We start from the raw sequence: 21,263 nt of genomic DNA, 5'->3' as shown, positions 1-21,263 counted from the left end.
ACCTACTATTGGCCAGTAACGGGTGTAAAACGCTGCTGGCAGACCATCCGGTCCTGGGGATTTTTTTGGTGATGAGGCACACAGAGTCTCATACACATCTTCTTCACTGACAACCTCGAGAACACTTTCGTTGTCATCTCCTGTCAGCTGTGGGGCTAGGATGTCAAGGAATTCTTCCAAGGAAACATCACTACTTTGATGTACAGAATATAGCTCGCAATAATAGCGATAAATCTCGTCCATGATATCCTGCTGGGTTCTGAGAATCGTACCGTGTTTTGTTCGAATTTCTTGAATAAAAGTCCTTCTCCCGTTTTTCATATGCTTCAATAAATGATATAGGTGAGTAGTTTCATCCGCTGACACCGAATTTGCCTTCGATTTTATTTTCAACCCTTCCATTTGACTTCTCTTGATGTTAAGTAACTTTGCTTTGACTTTTTTGATGTCTGCTATCCGAAGTGAGGAACCTGCTGAGACTTGATCATATAGATCTCTCAAAGCGGAATAGTAATACTCTATAGTGCATTTCATTTCCCTTGCGCTCTGGGCACTGTATTGAATAAGAACTTTGCTCAACTTTGGCTTTGCCATTTTAACCCACCAGTCAATAGCAGTGGCATATCTACTACGGTCTCGCAGGCATATTGCCCATGTTTCTTTAATCAGATCTTCTAAATCATGATTTACTAACAAGGAAGTGTTCAAATTTTCGATTTTATTTTCAACCCTTCCATTTGACTTCTCTTGATGTTAAGTAACTTGGCTTTGACTTTTTTGATGTCTGCTATCCGAAGTGAGGAACCTGCTGAGACCTGATCATATAGATCTCTCAAAACGGAATAGTAATACTCTATAGTGCATTTCATTTCCCTTGCGCTCTGGGCACTGTATTGAATAAGAACTTTCCTCAACTTTGGCTTTGCCATTTTAACCCACCAGTCAATAGCAGTGGCATATCTACTACGGTCTCGCAGGCATATTGCCCATGTTTCTTTAATCAGATCTTCTAAATCATGATTTACTAACAAGGAAGTGTTCAAATTCCACTGATTCTTGAATCGGCGAACCGGCTGTCTTGTTAGATTTATGCAAGCTAAGACACGTGAATGGTCTGAAAAGTACGTAGGAGTGGTTTCTACTTTTGTCACGGAAGTTACAAAATTTTTAGAAATATATAGTCTATCAATCCTGCTACGTGATGTTGCCGTGACATAAGTGAACTCTCAACAGTGGAGGGATATTTGATTTCCCATATATCCTTTAATTCTAAACCAGTAACTAATTGTTTTAGTTCACTTGAGAAATTAAAATTAGGTATCTGATCTTTTCGATTTAAAACACAATTAAAACCACCTCCAAGTAATAACTGTCTTGGCGATTTCCTTAACAAGTATATCAAGTCATCATTGAAGAAACGTGCCCTGTCACCTCGATGACAACTTCCTGAAGGGGCGTACAAGTTGATGATAGTCACATCATAGATATCCGTTTACGGTAATCCATTCCCTCACCAAAATAGCTGTTCCAACACTTGTTTCGGGAGGCACATTTATGTAACTGACAAAACCGGGAATTACCAAATCCGAAATTAGAACTTCTTGTAACAGGGCAATATCAGCCGCGGATTCGTACAAAAATTCCTTAAGGGCCGATAATTTCAAACCGGTCGTGATTTTATTTATGTTTATAGTGGTGACAGAATAAGATTGCGTCATTGTGCTGTCACTGTGTAATTGTTTTGATGAACTAATTTAGTTTACTGTAGTTCAGGGTTCAGTTAAGCTGTAACAGTTTTCTCGGAAGGCTGAACATGGAATAACACTGAGTTTATTAGTTACTGTCCAGTTTTTTTTTCTTCTTCTGGTGGTTTCTCTTGTACCGCAAACAGACTTATTTCCTGGTAAACTGTCTGATTTTACCTCCAGTGATTCGTGTACGACCGTTTCGGACTGAACATTCTTTGGGCTTGGATCGCCCCTACCGGATTTTCGCTTCCCTTGGTTACGAGCTACATTCTCATTTGGTTGCGTCGGTATTTTACTTCGCGGCTTATCTGGAGCAGCAGCAGACGCTTTCGCAATTTCGGTGATTTCAGTTTGGCCACCACTTCCTCGTTCTTTATTAATTTCACTCACTTTCTGATCGAGGGAAACAAATGGAGACTGCAGCTTTGCAACCTTTCCCTGAATTTGTTTATTAACAGACAGATTCTGATCTTTCCAGTTGTTTCTTGCAAATTAATGCTGCTTACACCCCCTTCATTATCTGGTACTGTATGTGTATTATCTTTCTGTTCATTAGTTTCCATTCGCATTTTGCCTTCAGGTTCCTCTGCCTTCTCATCGGACTGTTTTTGCTTGCGAAGTGAGGGAGTGAGACAAGACAGCTCGTCCTCTGAACAACTATCAGTTATCTCCAGAGGTCTTTTTTTCGGTTGCGTTTCAGTTTCACGGGTAGTGGCAACAGGGTTACCTTTTGTTGCTAACGGCGGAAATTGAATGTTATCGTGAAGGGAGACATCAGCTTGGCCCGCTGCGTTAACATCCTCAACCAGTTGTTCCGGGCTATTCTTTGGTAACAGATCATTTAAGGTAAGCTTCTGACGCTGTATCAAATTACTTTAAAGAACAACAGCTGGCTGCGGACATTCCTGTCTGAAGTGGCCGGTTTCGTTACATACGTGACATGTAGCTTCCTGACCTGTATAAACAATTTGTGCCTTATACCCACAAACAGTTAACGTGAGATGGAATATTCGTCTTAACGTCCATCTCTACACAGCGGTCCCCGTTAAAACGCTGCAGTTTAAAGCGAGGCAACCATCTTTCATTTGCAATTGATTGAACGTCTCCGTAGTTTGAAAGAGCTTCCTTAATCTTATCACTTTCAATTTCAATGGGAAGATTCAAGACACGAACGGTTTTGTAATGAATGTCCGCTCTATAGATGGAAACCTTACTTTTATAACCATTTCTGTGCACAAAATCTACTTCATAGCCCCACTTTCGTAACACTTTATCAACAGTCTCAGCACTGATTAACAGTAAAACTGAAGTGATATCAGGTGTTCCCCAGGGAAGCGTCCTGGGACCTCTGCTGTTCCTGATCTATATAAATGACCTGGGTGACAATCTGAGCAGTTCTCTTAGACTGTTCGCAGATGATGCTGTAATTTACCGTCTCGTAAGGTCATCCGAAGACCAGTATCAGCTGCAAAGCGATTTAGAAAAGATTGCTGTATGGTGTGTCAGGTGGCAGTTGACGCTAAATAACGAAAAGTGTGAGATGATCCACATGACTTCCAAAAGAAATCCGTTGGAATTCGATTACTCGATAAATAGTACAATTCTCAAGGCTGTCAATTCAACTAAGTACCTGGGTGTTAAAATTACGAACAACTTGAGTTGGAAGGACCACATAGATAATATTGTCGGGAAGGCGAGCCAAAGGTTGCGTTTCATTGTCAGGACACTTAGAAGACGCAACAAGTCCACGAAAGAGACAGCTTACACTACACTCGTTCGTCCTCTGTTAGAATATTGCTGCGCGGTGTGGGATCCTTACCAGGTGGGATAGACGGAGGACATCGAAAGGGTGCAAAAAAGGGCAGCTCGTTTTGTATTATCACGTAACAGGGGAGAGAGTGTGGCAGATATGATACGCGAATTGGGATGGAAGTCATTACAGCATAGACGTTTTTCGTTGCGGCGAGACCTTTTTACGAAATTTCAGTCACCAACTTTCTCTTCCGAATGCGAAAATATTTTGTTGAGCTCAACCTACATAGGTAGGAATGATCATCAAAATAAAACAAGAGAAATCAGAGCTCGAACAGAAAGGTTTAGGTGTTCGTTTTTCCCGCTCGCTGTTCGGGAGTGGAATAGTAGAGAGATAGTATGATTGTGGTTCGATGAACCCTCTGCCAAGCACTTAAATGTGAATTGCAGAGTAGTCATGTAGATGTAACTTGACAAAAAACACAGTATTTTCCCTGATCCAGTTGCCAGGTATGAACGGTTTCAGAATTTAGACCAATTACCTGTGTAATCCAGTCATTTATTTCCAGGGATGTCGGCTGAACAGGACGGGATTCCTTGCCAAAAGCAAATACCAGAGTACTCTTCCTGAGGTTTGTAGCCATGGTTCATCCAGCGAAGCAATTTCCGTTAAACAACCGAAATTCCAAGTAACAGCAGCGAGATCAGAAAGAGCGATCAGATTAAAAGGAACAGGAGATTAACGGGCGGACAGCACAAGCACTGCGATGTAAACACGGAAGTGCAGCGCAAAAGTTAACAGCGGCCACCTGCGAGCGCCGCTGAAACGCAACTGCCACTCAGCTACGGGGGGTGGACATTTTTACTACTGTGATACATATCTCTTTTACTGGACAAGTAGTCATAACTCTTATGTTATGCATTTTAGAGGACATGTTTACTATACAATCTTTTCTTGTTTTGGTCCGTATTAAAAATCATTCCGTCGTGAGGCCACAAGTGGCCCATCCGACCGCCGTGTCGTTCTTAGCAGAGGATGCGGATAGGAGGGGCGTGTGAATTCAGCACACCGCACTCCCGGTTGTTAAGATGGTTTTCTTTGACCGGAGCCGCTACTGTTCTGTCGAGTAGCTCCTTAATTGGCATCACGAGGCTGAGTGCTCCCCGGAAAATGGCAACAGCGCATGGCTGCCCGGATGGTCACCCATCCAAGCGCCGGCCACGCCCGACAGCGCTTTACTTCGGTGATCTGACGCGAACCGGTGTATCCACTGCGGCGAGGCCGTTGCCGCTCCATATTAACACCTTTCAAAACCCGGAAAGCAAAGAGCTTTCAGTAGAACAGATACTATGTAACATAGTATCCAAGAAGTGCTCAGGTCTTCAGGCGTGCATTTCAGAGCCCCTGTTTTCATTTCCTTGAATTTGAACCATCCCTCCTGGAAGACTGTTTATGAAAGTGATGGTTGTCAGTTTCCTAACGCCGTTGTCTGAACTCAATCAAAACTCTTCATATTAGCCCATAGATAAAATCAGCTCTATACCGCCAGGTTCCTTCCTGGACTCAGGTTGGCGCACTGGCCCCGCATCGAATGCGCCCGGCGGATTAACGATGAGGGCCGGAGTGCTGGCCTGTCTGGATGTGGTTTTTAGGCCGTTTTCCACATCCCAATAGGTGAATATCGGGCTGGTCCCCACGTCCCACCTCACTTACACGATGCACAAACGTTTGCAACAAATTCGCATTATTCCATGATTTCCACTAGAAGCAGACAGTTGGGGTACACTCATTCCATCTCGGGGGGGGGGGGGGGGGGGGGGGTTGGGGTACGAGGTGGTGACAGGAAACCCATTTGGCCACCCATTAAAATTAACCGTGCTGAATCAGTCCTTAATCCTGCTGACCCCATGCTCAATGTGGGATAAAGTAAGTAGCCGAAGAAGAAGAAAATAAAATTAGCTGTATGCCACTTGGCCATCCCCATAGGTTCGTAGTACTATCTGTGCGATCCCTGGACGGATTCCGAGTAACTTGTGAAGCAAAATTTTATAGAGAGAAAAACTTTTAAATAAAGGCAAATTTATTTCTTTATTTAACGAATAAATAAATTTATATTAACTAACAATAATAACACACAGTAACATGCAAAAACGAATGTACGCGGTGCATCAAAAAAATGTATACACACTTTGAAGCGCCATACAAAATTTATTTCCCGCTCTACAATGTTAAATTTCTGGAAATGGACAGCTTAAAGTCCAATTGAAAAAAAATAAATATACTTTGCAAATGTGATTAATGCTCAAACTGGTGGCTTTCAGCATCAATACATTTGAGTACGAGTCACCACTGATTCCGCACATCGTACCAAAGTGTCCAATGTGAGCGCTCACTGCGTGAATCTCATTCCAAAGTGTGTCCAGGTTACGTGGTTTACGTTTGTGCACCTCATCTTTCACTGTGCCCCATAAGAAGAAATCCAGCGGCGTGAGGTCTGGAGAGCGTGCAGGAAACTCGGTCGGTTCCCTGCATCCAACCCGCTGGCCTGGCACATTGTGACCCAGGTATGCTCGTACGTCCCTATGACTCCTCACTATTGTATAATGCACGAATGGCAGGGAATATGTAGTCAGCAAGCACTGTTAGGTACGTTTCTCCAGTAACAGTACCTTCAAAGCGGAAAGGCCCAATGAGTTCCCTTGCAGACAAACCACACCACACATTTACACCAGGCGAATTCACAGCCTTTTCAACTGTAATGTGAGGATTATCTTCAGTCCAGTACATACAATTGTGTCTATTGACAGTTCCATTGAGTTTGAATTGGGCTTCACCCGACCAAATTACGCTACCCATAAATCCCAGTTCACCTCTCACCATCTCCTGAACCCATTCACAAAATTCTAACCTTCGATCTGGATCATCGTCACTTAGCTGTTGCACCAGCCTCGGGATGTAGACAAGAAACTTGCATTTCTTCAGAATGCGTATCACACTACTAGCACTTTCATTACTCTCTCGTGCCGCTTGCCTTGAAGATTTTTGAGGCGAACGCTGAAACAGTTTCGAGATCGCAGTTGTGGAATCGTCACTTGTAGCTGTACGAGGCTGCTCTGATCGACCCTTATGCACATCACACGCTGTTCCACGAATTTCGAATTTGCCTCGTAGACGTGTAATTGTTAACCTTGAAGTTGGTTCTGTACCATACTCACTTCTCCACTGTCTTCGAACCGCAGCTACATTCTCAAACGTCCAGTACCACTTAATTGTCTGCTTCCGCGCTTCAAAGCTCAAACGCACGTCCGCCATGTTGCAGTTACTTCCTTGCCACTGCTGCCACCTGTTGAAGAAACATAACATTACTTTCTCACAGATATTTAACCTTGTAGAACGGGAAATAAATTGTCTATGATAGTTCAAAGAGTGTATACATTTTTTTGACGCACCCTGTATTTGCAACTGTGTACGTGTTAAACATGTTTTTGTGCCGCAGTGCCACGAGAAGGTAAGCATTGATGTCATCGCTCGCAGCATATTTTCACAATGTCCATACAGTGCATTCTACAAGCCGTGGTTGAGAGTGTTCGCTCAGTTGTTTTACTGTTTTTGTGCAGGCGCTGCTGAGAGCTTGCCTGCCGCCATGTTGGCCCTGAACATCCTGTGCCTGAAGCGCAGGCGCTCCTCCAGCTGGGCGCCCGCCGGGGGATCCCCGCTGTCCGGCAGCGGCAAAGGGTAAGTACCCTGCAGGCCTGCCAACACTCGCACAGCGCAGCTGAACGGAGTCACTCTAGTGGCAGACTAAGTCTGAGCCGTGTATAGGACTGCTGTGTGTTCTCGCACATGGCTTCACTGTTCGTTACAATATGGTTACTTCATTACGTAGCCCAATTTCTAACATGACAGTTGTTCCTCATCGATGGGTCTTCACATCGCCTGCAATCTGATGTCACAGGTATGTTGCCCACTTTTTTCTCAATAGCCCCAAAATCATAGCCAACACAGTGTCCTTCTCTGTACAGTAGCACTTACACACATCCTGAATTTCTTTTTTTATATTTATATATACCAACCTGTCTTTCCCTACAGGTTACATCTACTGCTCCCTGACAGGTGCCCTATCACCCTGTACCCTTATTCCTGTCAGTGTTTCCTACGTATTCTTCTTCTCGCTGATTCTGTGGAGAATATTATTTCTGATCATTCCATCTAATTTTCAACATCCTGATTTTTCCACAGTGCATGTTACAGCTCAATACAATACTGTGCTCCTGACGTACGTTCTCCTAAATTTTTTCCTCAAATTAAAGCCAACATAAATACCAATCATCATCATCTTCATTTAAGACTGATTATGCCTTTCAGCATTCAGTCTGGAGCATAGCCCTCTTATAAAATTCCTCCATGTTCTCCTATTCAATGCTAACATTGGTGCCTCTTCTGATGTTAAGCCTATTACTTCAAAATCATTCTTAACCGAATCCAGGTACCTTCTCCTTGGTCTGCCCCGACTCCTCCTACCCTCTACTGCTGAACCCATGAGTCTCTTGGGTAACCTTGCTTCTCTCATGCGTGTAACACGACCCCACCATCTAAGCCTGTTCGCCCTGACTGCTACATCTATGGACTTCATTCCCAGTTTTTCTTTGATTTCCTCATTGTGGACACCCTCCTGCCATTGTTCCCATCTACTAGTACCTGCAATCATCCTAGCTACTTTCATATCCGTAACCTCAACCTTGTTGATAAGGTAACCTGAATCCACCCAGCTTTCGCTCCCATACAACAAAGTTGGTCGAAAGATTGAACGGTGCACAGATAACTTAGTCTTGGTACTGACTTCCTTCTTACAGAAGAGAGTAGATCGCACACTGCATTAGCTTTGCTACACCTCGCTTCCAGTTCTTTCACTATGTTGCCATCCTGTGAGAATATGCATCCTAAGTACTTGAAACCGTGCACCTGTTCTAACTTTGTTCCTCCTATTTGGCACTCAATCCGTTTATATTTCTTTCCCACCGACATTACTTTCGTTTTGGAGATGCTAATCTTCATACCATAGTCGTTACATTTCTGATCTAGCTCTGAAATATTTCTTTGCAAACTTTCAATCAAATCGCCCATCACAACTGAGTCATCCGCATATGCGAGACTGCTTATTTTGTGTTCGCATATCTTAATCTCACCCAGCCAGTCTATTGTTTTCAACATATGATCCATAAATAATATGAACAACAGTGGAGACAGGTTTCAGCCTTGTCTTGCCCCTATACACTTCTTACCAATACACTTCTTTTTTCGCCATTTTAAGCTGAACGGTAAGTTGGTTTAAACGAGTGGCCTTTGTCGTATGACGTAACTTTTCCTTTAATATTTCCACTCCTGTGAGTTTCTTACAAGCTTTTTCGTGAGGGCATACCCAGAACACAGAGTGAATTTACGAATTCTGTGACAAATTTACTCTTTTCTCACGATTCACCACTCTACCAGTGGATTTAAATACACTCCTGGAAATGGAAAAAAGAACACACATTGACACCGGTGTGTCAGACCCACCATACTTGCTCCGGACACTGCGAGAGGGCTGTACAAGCAATGATCACACGCACGGCACAGCGGACACACCAGGAACCGCGGTGTTGGCCGTCGAATGGCGCTAGCTGCGCACCATTTGTGCACCGCCGCCGTCAGTGTCAGCCAGTTTGCCGTGGCATACGGAGCTCCATCGCAGTCTTTAACACTGGTAGCATGCCGCGACAGCGTGGACGTGAACCGTATGTGCAGTTGACGGACTTTGAGCGAGGGCGTATAGTGGGCATGCGGGAGGCCGGGTGGACGTACCGCCGAATTGCTCAACACGTGGGGCGTGAGGTCTCCACAGTAGATCGATGTTGTCGCCAGTGGTCGGCGGAAGGTGCACGTGCCCGTCGACCTGGGACCCGACCGCAGCGACGCACGGATGCACGCCGAGACCGTAGGATCCTACGCAGTGCCGTAGGGGACCGCACCGCCACTTCCCAGCAAATTAGGGACACTGTTGCTCCTGGGGTATCGGCGAGGACCATTCGCAACCGTCTCCATGAAGCTGGGCTACGGTCCCGCACACCGTTAGGCCGTCTTCCGCTCACGCCCCAACATCGTGCAGCCCGCTTCCAGTGGTGTCGCGACAGGCGTGAATGGAGGGTTGAATGGAGACGTGTCGTCTTCAGCGATGAGAGTCGCTTCTGCCTTGGTGCCAATGATGGTCGTATGCGTGTTTGGCGCCGTGCAGGTGAGCGCCACAATCAGGACTGCATACGACCGAGGCACACAGGGCCAACACCCGGCATCATGGTGTGGGGAGCGATCTCCTACACTGGCCGTACACCTCTGTTGATCGTCGAGGGGACACTGAATGTGCACGGTACATCCAAACCGTCATCGAACCCATTGTTTACCATTCCTAGACCGGCAAGGGAACTTGCTGTTCCAACAGGACAATGCACGTCCGCATGTATCCCGTGCCACCCAACGTGCTCTAGAAGGTGTAAGTCAACTACCCTGGCCAGCAAGATCTCCGGATCTGTCCCCCATTGAGCATGTTTGGGACTGGATGAATCGTCGTCTCACGCGGTCTGCACGTCCAGCACGAACGCTGGTCCAACTGAGGCGCCAGGTGGAAATGGCATGGCAAGCCGGACTACATCCAGCGTCTCTACGATCGTCTCCATGGGAGAATAGCAGCCTGCATTGCTGCGAAAGGTGGATATACACTGTACTAGTGCCGACATTGTTCATGCTCTGTTACCTGTGTCTGTGCCTGTGGTTCTGTCAGTGTGATCATGTGATGTATCTGACCCCAGGAATGTGTCAATAAAGTTTCCCCTTCCTGGGACAATGAATTCAAGGTGTTCTTATTTCAATTTCCAGGAGTGTATTTTTTTCCCTTGTGCTGTATTCTGTATTCGTTGATTTGTTTGTTGTACCACATCGATTTTTGTTGCTATAATTGTTCATTTCACACACAATTATTTGTTTATTCAGTCCTTCTCCATAAATGGATACACTTTTTCGATAGTTGTTCCTGTGTCATTATTTTGTTGCATAAATCATCGCTTAAGAGGATTTTTGCCGGAATCTGGACCAATATATGTGCAGTTTTCAAGTTGTGTTTTACAACATTACAGAAATTCTAGTATACTGTAGAATATTCGTTGATATGCCTGAATATTTGTAGGGGGAAAAAACAATATAGAATTTTATCCCCTTTAAAAAAAACATTGATAGGATAGAGACAGAAGGTGTCTTGCTGACGACGAAGATATGATGGGGACCACTTTAAATACATGTGCCCCAACAGCCACTATCACACAACCACTACAGCGCACAACTTTCGTGTCAGAAGCAGAACCAGTCACTGGCAGTGGGCTGTTTTACAGGTAGAGTCAAATTTACCCACAAACACTTTAATATAGACACACACAAAAAGTTTTGCATCTCCTCTGTTCTGAGAGTTGCGGAACCTGTACAGAACATTGGCACAGAGATAAACATAAACTTCACTTCCGCTCTTTTTATTGCTCACGAAAACCACACACTGCATGCTGTACCACCGTGCAGCGAGACCTTCAGAGGTGGTGGTACAGATTGCTGTACACACCGGTACCTCTAATACCCAGCGGCAGACCCGGGTTCGATTACCGACCTTGCTACAAAATTTTCACTCGCTGCTTCAGTCTATATAGAGCCTACATGATGGTTCAAATGGTTCTAAGCAGCATGGGACTTAACATCTTTGAGGTCACCAGTCTCCTACAACGTAGAACTACTTAAACCTAACTAACCTAAATACATCACACACTTCCATGCCCGAGGCAGGATTCGAACCCGAGACCGTAGCGGTCCCGCGGTCCGGACTGTAGCGCCTAGAACCGCTCGGTGGCTGAGACCGGCCATCTACATCCATACTCCGCAAGCCACCTGACGGTGTTTAGCGGAAGGTACCTTGAGTACCTCTAGCGGTTCTCCCTTCTATTCCAGTCTCGTATTGTTCGTGGAAAGAAGGATTGTCGGTATGCCTCTGTGTGGGCTCTAATCTGATTTTATTCTCACGGTCTCTTCGCGAGATATACGTAGGAGGTAGCATTGTACTGCTTGACTCCTTGGTGAAGGTATGTTCTCGAAACTTCAACAAAAGCCCGTACCGAGCTACTGAGCGTCTCTCTTGCAGAGTATTCCACTGGAGTTTATGTATCGTCTCTGTAACGCTTTCGCATTTGCTAAATGATCCTGTAACGAAGCGCGCTGCTCTCCATAGGATGTTCTCTCTCTCTTCTATCAACCCTATCTGGTACGGATCCCATACTGCTGAGCAGTATTCAAGCAGTGGGCGAACAAGCATACTGTGACCTACTTCGTTTCGGGATTGCATTTCCTTAGGATTCTTCCAATGAATCTCTGTCTGGCATCTGATTTACCGACGATTAATTTTATATGGTCTTTCAATTTTAAATGACTCCCAATGCCTACTCCCAGATAATTTATGGAATTAACTGCTTCCAGTTCCTGACCTGCTATATTGTAGCTAAATGATGAAGGATCTTTCTTTGTCTGTATTCGCAGCACATTACACTTGTCTACATTGAGATTCAATTTCCCTGCACCATGCGTCAATTCGCTGCAGATCCTCCTGCATTTCAGCAAAATTTTCCGTTGTTACGACCTCTCGATATATTACAGCATTATCTGCAAAAAGCCTCAGTGAACTTCCGATGTTATCCACCAGGTCATTTATGTATATTGTGAATAGCAACGGTCCTAGCACACTCCCCTGCGGCACACCTGAAATCACTCTTACTTCGGAAGACTTCTCTCCATTGAGAATGACATGCTGCGTTCTGTTATCTAGGAACTCCTCAGTCCAATCACACAATTGTGTCTGATAGTCCGTATGCTCTTACTTTCTTCATTAAACGACTGTGGGGAACTGTGTCATACGCCTTGCGGAAGTCAAGAAACACGGCATCTACCTGTGAACTCGTGTCTATGGCCCTCTGAGTCTCGTGGACGAATAGCACGAGCTGGGTTTCACACGACCGTCTTTTTCGAAACCCATGCTGATTCCTACAGAGTATATTTCTAGTCTCCAGAAAAGTCATTATACTCTAACATAATACGTGTTCCAAAATTCTGCAACTGATTGACGTTAGAGATATAGGTCTATAGTTCTGCACATCTGTTCGACGCGTGTATGACCTGTGCCCTTTTCCATTCCTTTGGAAAGCTACGCTCTTCTAGAGACCTACGGTACACCGCTGCAAGAAGGGGGGCAAGTTCCTTCTTCTCAGTATTTAGAGCTGGATTAGTATGTTATGGGTAATTTTCGCTTGGTTTTAAGCAAACGCTGTTCCTCACGTATCTGAGTGTTTATGATGTCGTATTTGCTGAACTGTGTGTCGTAATGACAGTGGCGTATAAGCCCCCCCCCCTCCACCCACATTACGGGGCCGCCCTCCTTGCCTTGCTACACCAAGAAGACATGTAGATGATAAACGTGTATTCATTAGACAGGTATATTATACTAGGACTGACGTGTGATTACATTTTCACGCATTCTGGGTGCACAAATCCTCAGAAATCAGTACCCAGAAAAACCACCTCTGGCCGTAATAACGGCCTTGATACGACTGGGCATTGAGCCAAACAAAGCTTCGATGGCATGTACAGGTACAGCTGCCCATGCAGCTTCAACACGATACCACAGTTCATCAAGAGTAGTGACTGGCGTATTGTGACGAGCCAGTTGCTCGGCCACCATCGACCAGACGTTTTCAATTGGTGAGAGATCTGGAGAACGTGCTGGCCAGGACAGCAGTCGAACATTTTCTGTATCCAGAAAGGCCCATGCAGCACCTGCAACGTGCGGTCATGCATTATCCTGCTGAAATGTAGGGTTTCGTAGGGATCGAATGAAGGATAGAGCCACGGGTCGTCACACATCTGAAATGTAACGTCCACCGTTCAAAGTGCCGTCAACGCGAACAAGAGGTGACCGAGACGTGTAACCAATGGCACCCCATGCCATGACGCCGGGTGACACGCCAGTATGGTGATGACGAATACACGCTTCCAATGTGCGTTCACTGCGATGTCGCCAAACACGGATACGACCATCGTGATGCTGTAAACAGAACCTGGATTCATCCGAAAAAGTGACGTTATGCCATTCGTGCACCCAGATTCGTCGTCGAGTACACCATAGCAGGCGCTCCTGTCTGTGATGCAGCGTCAAGGGTAACCACAGCCACGGTCTCCGAGCTGATAGTCCGTGCTGCTGCAAACGTCGTCGAACTGTTCGTGCAGATGGTTGTTGTCTTGCAAACGTCCCCATCTGTTGACTCAGGGATCGAGACGTGGCTGCACGATCCGTTTCAGCCGTGCGGACAAGATGCCTGTCATCTCGACTGCTAGTGATACGAGGCCGTTGGGATCCAGCACGGCGTTCCGTATTACCCTCCTGAACCCACAGATTCCATATTCTGCTAACAGTCATTGGATCTCGAACAACGCGAGCAGCAATGTCGCGATACGATATACCGCAGTCGTGATAGGCTGCAAAGAAACTTTATCAAAGTCTGAAACGTGATGGTACGCATTTCTCCTCCTTACACGAGGCATCACAACAACGTTTCACCAGGCAACGCCGGTCAACTGCTGTTTGTGTACGAGAAAATGGCTCTGAGCATTATGGGTTCAAAATGGCTCTGAGCACTATGGGACTTAACATCTATGGCCATCAGTGCCCTAGAACTTAGAACTACTTAAACCTAACCTAAGGACTGCACACAACACCCAGTCATCACGAGGCAGAGAAAATCCCTGACCCCGCCGGGAATCGAACCCTGGCACGGGAAGCGAGAACGCTACCGCACGACCACGAGATGCGGACTGTGTATGGGAAATGGTTGCAGGTGTCGCCACCGGCGCCAACCTTGTGTGAATGCTCTGAAAAGCTAATCATTTGGATATCACAGCATCTTCTTCCTGTAGGTTAAATTTCGCGCCTGTAGCACGTCATCTTCGTGGTGTAGCAATTTTAACGGCCAGTAGTATACTTAAACCTAAGTAAGATCAGACACATTCATGCCCGAGGCAGTATTCGAACCTGCGACCGTAGAGGTCGCGCGGTTCCAGACTGAAGCGCCTAGAATCGCTCGGCCACAGCGGCCGGCTAGGTGCTCTTCAGTGCAACCGCTAAGCTGGTCTGTGCTGCGGAAGCAGCCATGGGTCATGTGGAGGAGGCTTTTAGCCTGTTGAGAGCGGCGAATTCGTGAGAGTTATGTCACAGCGCCCACGCCCACACACACACACACAGTGGCAGTACGAGCGACCCTGGCACGTAGCCCAGGAATGCCGGCAGGGCTGTCTTTATTTCCTAGCCGCGTAGCGCAGTCTGCGCAGAACAAGGTCCACCAAGGCCGCGGTAGCTGCTGACTCAGCCGGCTTCGCCCTGTCCAAATACCGACGGCGGCAACAGCTTCCTATATCATTACCCAATCTTCACACCACAGCCAACTCATCCCGCACCTCCCCCCTCCCCACCTCCCCCCAACATCACAACTGCAAAGCTGACCAAAAGAATTCGAAATACAAAGTGATGCCTTACATGGCTCGCTCGGTAAGTAATATCTACAATTTCTTCTACAGCCGTTAAGATGCACTGAAGATCCAAAGAAACTGGTACACCTGCCTCTAACATCGTGTAAGACCCCCGCGACCACGGTTCAAAAAAATGGTTCAAATGGCTCTGAGCACTATGGGACTCAACATCTATGGTCATCAGTCCCCTAGAACATAGAACTACTTAAACCTACCTAACCTAAGGACATCACGCAACACCCAGTCATCACGACGCAGAGAAAATCGCTAACCCCGCCGGGGATCGAACCCGGGAACCCGGGCGCGGGAAGCGAGAACGAGCTGCCGCAACACGACGCACCGGACTCGATGTCTGAAGTAATGCAGGAGGGAAGTGACACCATGAATCCAGCAGGGCTGTCCATAAATCCGTGAGAGTACGAGAGGGTGGAGATCTCTCCTGAACAGCACGTTACAAGGCACACCACATACGCTCAATAATGCTCAAGTCTGCGAGTTTGGGGCCAGCGTAGGTGTTTAAACTAAGAAGAGTGTTGCAGGATCCACTCTGCAGCAATTCTGGACGTTTGTGGAGTGTAGCGTTGTCCTGCTGGAATTGCCCAAGTCCGTCTGAATGCACAATGGACACGAATGGATGCAGGTGGTCAGACAGGATGCTTTGTCACCTGTCAGAGTCGTATCAGGGGTCGCATATCACCCCACCTGCACACACCCCACGCCATCACAGGACTTCCACTTGCTTGAACAGTCCCCTGCTGACATGTCCGTCCCTGGTAGCTGAGTGGTCAGTCCGAGAGAAATTCAATCCTAAGGGCCCGCGTTCGATTCCCGGCTGGGTCGGAAAGCTTCTCCGCTCAGAGACGGGGTCTTGTACTAATCATCATCGTTTCATCCCAATCGACGCGCAACTCCCCGAACTGGCGTCAAATCGAAAGACTTGCACCCGGCGAACGGTCTACTCGACGCACGGCTCTATTCACACGACATTTACATGCGGGTTCCATGGATTTGTGTGGTTGTCTCCACACTCGTATACACGTCCATCCACTCAATACAATTCGAAATGTGCGACCAGACGTTTCCAGTCATGAACAGCGCAATGTCGGTGTTGATAGGCGCAGGCTAGACATAAAGCTCTGTGTCGCGCAGTCATCAAGGGTACATGAGTGGGCCTTCGGCTCCGAAAGTCCAAATCGCCGGCCGCGCGGTCTTGGGCGCCTTGCCACGGTTCGCGCGGTCCCCCTGTCCGAGATTCGACTGCTCCCTCGGGCATGGGTGTGAGGTTGCTGTACTTGGCGTCAGTTATTTCAAGTTAGAGTACATAGTGTGTAATAAGCCTCGGCACCGATGACCTTAGCAGTTTGGTCCCATAAGAACTTACCACCACCACCCCATATCGATAATGTTTCCTTGAATGGTTCACACGCTAACATTTGTCTATGGTCCAACATTGAAATCTCCAGCAATCTGCGAAGGGTTGCACTTCTGTGGCGTTGAACGATTCTCTTCAGTCGCTGTTGGTCCCGTTCTTCCAGGATCTTTTTCCGGCCGCAGCGATGTCGATTAATTGATGTCTTGCCGGATTCCTGACACTCGCGGTACACTCGTGAAATTATCGTACGGAAAAATCGCCACTTTACCGCTTTGTCGGACGTTCAAAATGGTTCAAAATGGCTCTGAGCACTATGGGACTCAACTGCTGTGGTCATCAGTCCCCTAGAACTTAGAACTACTTAAACCTAACTAAACTAAGGACATCACACACATCCATGCCCGAGGCAGGATTCGAACCTGTAGCAGTCGCGCGATTCCGGACTGAAGCGCCTAGAACCGCACGGGCCACCGCGGCCGACAAGTGTTTAGTATGCAAACATGATGTGGAAGATGTTATGCCTTCGAATCTTGTCAGATGCTTCTGAAAACATTTTATTTTTAATCAGTTATGAAAATAACTTTGATAATTATTTTCATTCAGTTAACTTCTTGACATAAATTTTTTTACGTTTAAGATCTTTCAGTGCACCACTTTAATCAAACTTTTTCATTTGCTCTTACGTTTTCCTCCTAAAATTATATTTTCAATTGAAATTTTTGTCCGTGTGATTTTAATTCTTTGATTATCGATCCCAATATTTCACCGTTAGAAAATGCCGATGTACCGGTTAAAAAATCGAAATAGTATGTCTATATTGATTGTGCATTGTCATCAAAGATGTATTCTTTGTTACGTACAAGATATACATATATATTTTGGAGCGTTATCGTCATACAGACATTTAAAATATAAATTGCTGTAGCGCAATGGACAATAAAACAAAGCTCATGAGTTACAGAAGGGATTATAAATAAATGCGAAAGATGGGGAATAGAGATTATGCAGTAACATAGACGAAAATATGATTAAATAGTTTGATTAAAATGATGTGACAAGAGGTTAGAAATTATAAAAAAATCGCGTTTCAGTCAATCAGTTGAGCAAAAATAATCAAATCCGCTAAACACATATTTAAAAATTGAAAATAATTCGAGATCTGACGTCAAAAACGGAACGCTTAACCTTCCAAACAGCATGCTCAGTGGCTAACCATTGCGCTACAACGCCTGTAATACTTTTAAGTGCCAAAGAAACTGGTATAGGCAACCGTATTCAAATACAGGGATATGCAAACAGACAGAATACGGCAACATGTATATAAGACAAGAAGAGCCCGCCAGGGCAGCCGAGAGCGCTAATGCGCTGCTTCCTGGACTCGGGCAGGCGCGCTGGGCAGGCAGGGCCGGTGTGCCAGCGAGCCTCGATGTGGTGTTTAGGCGGTTTCCCACATCCCGCTAGGTGAATGCCGGGCAGGTCCCCACGTTCCTCCTCAATTACACGCATCGCAGACATTTGAAAACACGATTTATACTAGGCGCAGACAGCTGGGGTACACTGATTCCATCGCAGGGGGTGTGGGGTGGTGGCAGGAAAGGCACTAAAACTAACCTTGACAAATCTGTTGTAAGCAAGCCGACCCTGCGATCACTGCAGGACTATGGCGTAAAATGGAAGAAGGAGAAGAAATAAGTATAGAAGACAACAAGAGTCTGGGGCAGTTCTTAGATCGGTTACTGCTGCTACAATGGCGGGTTATCAAGATTTAAGTGAGGTTGAACGTGGTGTTAGTCGGCGCACGAGCGATGTGACACAGCATCTCAGAGGTAGCGATGAAGTGTGGATTTTGGCTTACGACCATTTAACGAGTGTACCGTGAATATCAGGAATCCGGTAAAACATCAGTTGTCCGTCATCGAAAAGATCCTGCAAGAACGGGTCCAACGACAACTGAAGAGAATCGGTCAACGTGGCAGATGTGCAACTCTTCCGCAAGTTGCTGGAGATATCAATGCTGGGACATCAAGAAGCGTCAGCGTGCGAACCATTCAACGAAACATCATCAATACGGGCTTTAGGAGTCCAAGGCGCACTCGTGTACCCTCAATAACTGCACGACACAAAGCTTTACGCCTCGCCTCGGGCCGTCAACACCGACATTGGACTGTTGATGGCTGGACACATGTTGCCTGCTCGGGCGTGTCTCGTTTCAAATTGAGTCTAGCGGATGGACGAGTACGGGTATGGAGACAGCCTCATGAATCCATGGACCCTGCATGTCAGCAGGGGACTGTTCAAGCTGGTGGACGCTCTGAAGGGGCGTGTCCAGTTGTAGTGATATGGGACCCCTGATGCGTCTAGATACGAATCTGGCAGGTGGCACATACGTAAGTGTCCTGTGTGGTTACCTAAAGCCATTCCTGTCCACGGTGCAATCCTACGGACTGGGGCAATTCCAGCAGGACAATGCAACATCCCATGCAGAATTACTACAGGGTAGCTCCAGGAACACTGTTCTGAATTTAAATACTTCCGGCGGCCACCAAACTCCCCAGACATGCACATTGTTGACTATATCTGGGATGCCTTGCAACGCGCTGTTCAGAAGATATCTCCACCCCCTCATACTCCTTACGGATTTATGGACAGCTCTGGAGGGTTCATGGTGTCAGTTTCCTCCTTTGCAAAAACAGGCATAATGCCTGCAGGGATATCGCATTCACTTTTTATACACTGTTACTTACCTGGTGTAGCGGTATGAAATGAGCGTTAAGATACAAATGTGTCGATAGGGAACATTTGTTGTGAACGAGCCTTAATTTCTTTTTTGTTTCGTTGGTATGACATCTGTCAAAGATATTTACTATACATCAAGTCATGGAACAAACATCATATGTTTTCATCGTGTTAACAATGCCGAATTTTGTACCAGAAAGTGATGGTGTGCGGAAAGCATTAATTTTTTGTTTTCATTCGAAAAAAAAGTGCTGCAGAGTCGCATCGAATGCTTGTCGAGGCATATGGTGATCATGGTCTATCAGAAGCAACGTGCAAAAGATGCTTTCAACGGTTCAGAAATAATGAATTTGATGTAAGAAATGAAGAACGTGGAAGACCACCAAAAAAGTTCGAAGACGCTGAATTGCAAGCAATATTCGATAAAGATGATACTTTGAGCCAGAAGCAAATGGCAGCAATGGTAAGTGTTGCAAAATGGTTCAAATGGCTCTGAGCACTATGGGACAATATCTGAGGTCATCAGTCCCCTAGAACTTAGAACTACTTGAACCTAACTAACCTAAGGACATCACACACATCCATGCCCGAGGAAGGATTCGAACCTGCGACCGTAGCACTCAAGCGGTTGCAAACTGAAGCGCCTAGAACCGCACGGCCACACCGGCCGGCGAAATGTTGCACAACATACAATTTCTGACCGTTTGAATGCTATGGGAAAGATCCAAAAATGTGGAAAATGGGTGCTATGCGAGTTGAATGAAAGACAGATGGAAAACCGAAAAACCATTTGTCAAATTTTGCTTCAAAGACGTGATAGAAAATCATTTTTGTATCGAATTGTTAGTGGCGATGAAAAATGGATTTATTTTAGGAATCCTAAACGGGAAAAATCGTGGGTTAATCCGGGACAACCGTCAACGTCGACTGCAAAACTAGGTCGATTCGGCAAGAAGACAATGTTCTGTGTTTGGTGGGATCAGAAAGGTGTGGTGTATCGTGAGCTTCTAAAACCTGGTGAAACTGTGAATACTAATCGCTACAGACAACAAATGATCAATTTGAACTATGCATTGATCGAAAAAAAGACGAGAATAGGCCAGAAGACACGGCAAAGTAATTTTTTTACACGACAATGCACCTGCACACAAAGCAAAACTGGTTGAGGATGCAATCAAAACACTCGGCTGGCAGCTGATACCCCACCCGCCGTATTCACCAGACCTGGCCCCTTCCGGCTACCATTTGTTTCCGTCAATGGGACACTTCGATTCCTACGAAGAAGTCGAAAATTGGGTGTCTGATTGGTTTCCTTCAAAAGACGAACATTTCTATTGTCGTGGTGTCCACAAATTGCCAGAAAGGTGGTCAAAATGTATAGAAAGCAATGGTCAGTACTGTGAATGAAATGTTTTTACTTTTCAATTCTGAATTAGGGTTTCATTTTCACGTAAAAACGCTCATTTCGTGTCGGTACAGCAGGTATAACCCGCCTTGATTGCAAAAATGTTTATTCACATGACCGGTTTCGGTTTCTGTAGAGCCGTCTGAGTGTGGACGGGTTAGTCCTGTAACCGAAATTGCAGATCTGAAGATGGTTCTGGAGGAACCGAAACCGGTCATGTGAATAAAGATTTTTTGTAACCAAGACGGATTATAAGAACGAATTCCCTCCAGCACTGCTTCGGACACGAGTCGAGTCCACGCCGCGCCGTGTTGCGGCACTTCTGCGTGGTCGCGGGGGTCCTGCACGGTGTTGGACAGGTGTTTCTTCGGCTCTCGATGGTTGTATGTCTTGCATACGAGACGTCGCCGGGGTGGAGCTGCTATGCCCGCATCACGGTACAGACAGCTGGAGAGGGCATAACGGTGGCGGCGCGCCGTCGCCTCTCGTACGGGGCTCCTCTCCGTCTGCTGCAGCAGCAGCGGGCTTTGACCCCGGCCCCGCGGCCTGCTAGCTGGGGGGAGGGGGGGGGGGGGGGGGCGCCGCAGAAGAGCAGGAGAGGTAACGGCGCCG

At 46.3% G+C, this 21,263-nt stretch overlaps 1 protein-coding gene and 1 pseudogene across 1 annotated transcript in view; one reads left to right on the top strand and one right to left on the bottom strand.

The window, feature by feature from the left end:
* Positions 1–21,263, top strand: part of LOC126295031 (uncharacterized) — a 160,489-nt gene that overhangs the window by 55,680 nt on the left and 83,546 nt on the right. The window contains exon 2 of the mRNA XM_049987281.1: positions 7,119–7,236. Coding sequence (XP_049843238.1) covers positions 7,119–7,236 — 118 coding nt within the window. The remainder of the gene's footprint in view (positions 1–7,118; positions 7,237–21,263) is intronic.
* Positions 4,673–4,790, bottom strand: LOC126295532 (5S ribosomal RNA; annotated as a pseudogene).

The sequence above is a fragment of the Schistocerca gregaria genome, chromosome 11 (genome assembly GCF_023897955.1).
Source record: "Schistocerca gregaria isolate iqSchGreg1 chromosome 11, iqSchGreg1.2, whole genome shotgun sequence".
Lineage (NCBI taxonomy): Eukaryota > Metazoa > Arthropoda > Insecta > Orthoptera > Acrididae > Schistocerca > Schistocerca gregaria.
This window is presented reverse-complemented; position numbering and strand designations above follow the sequence as displayed.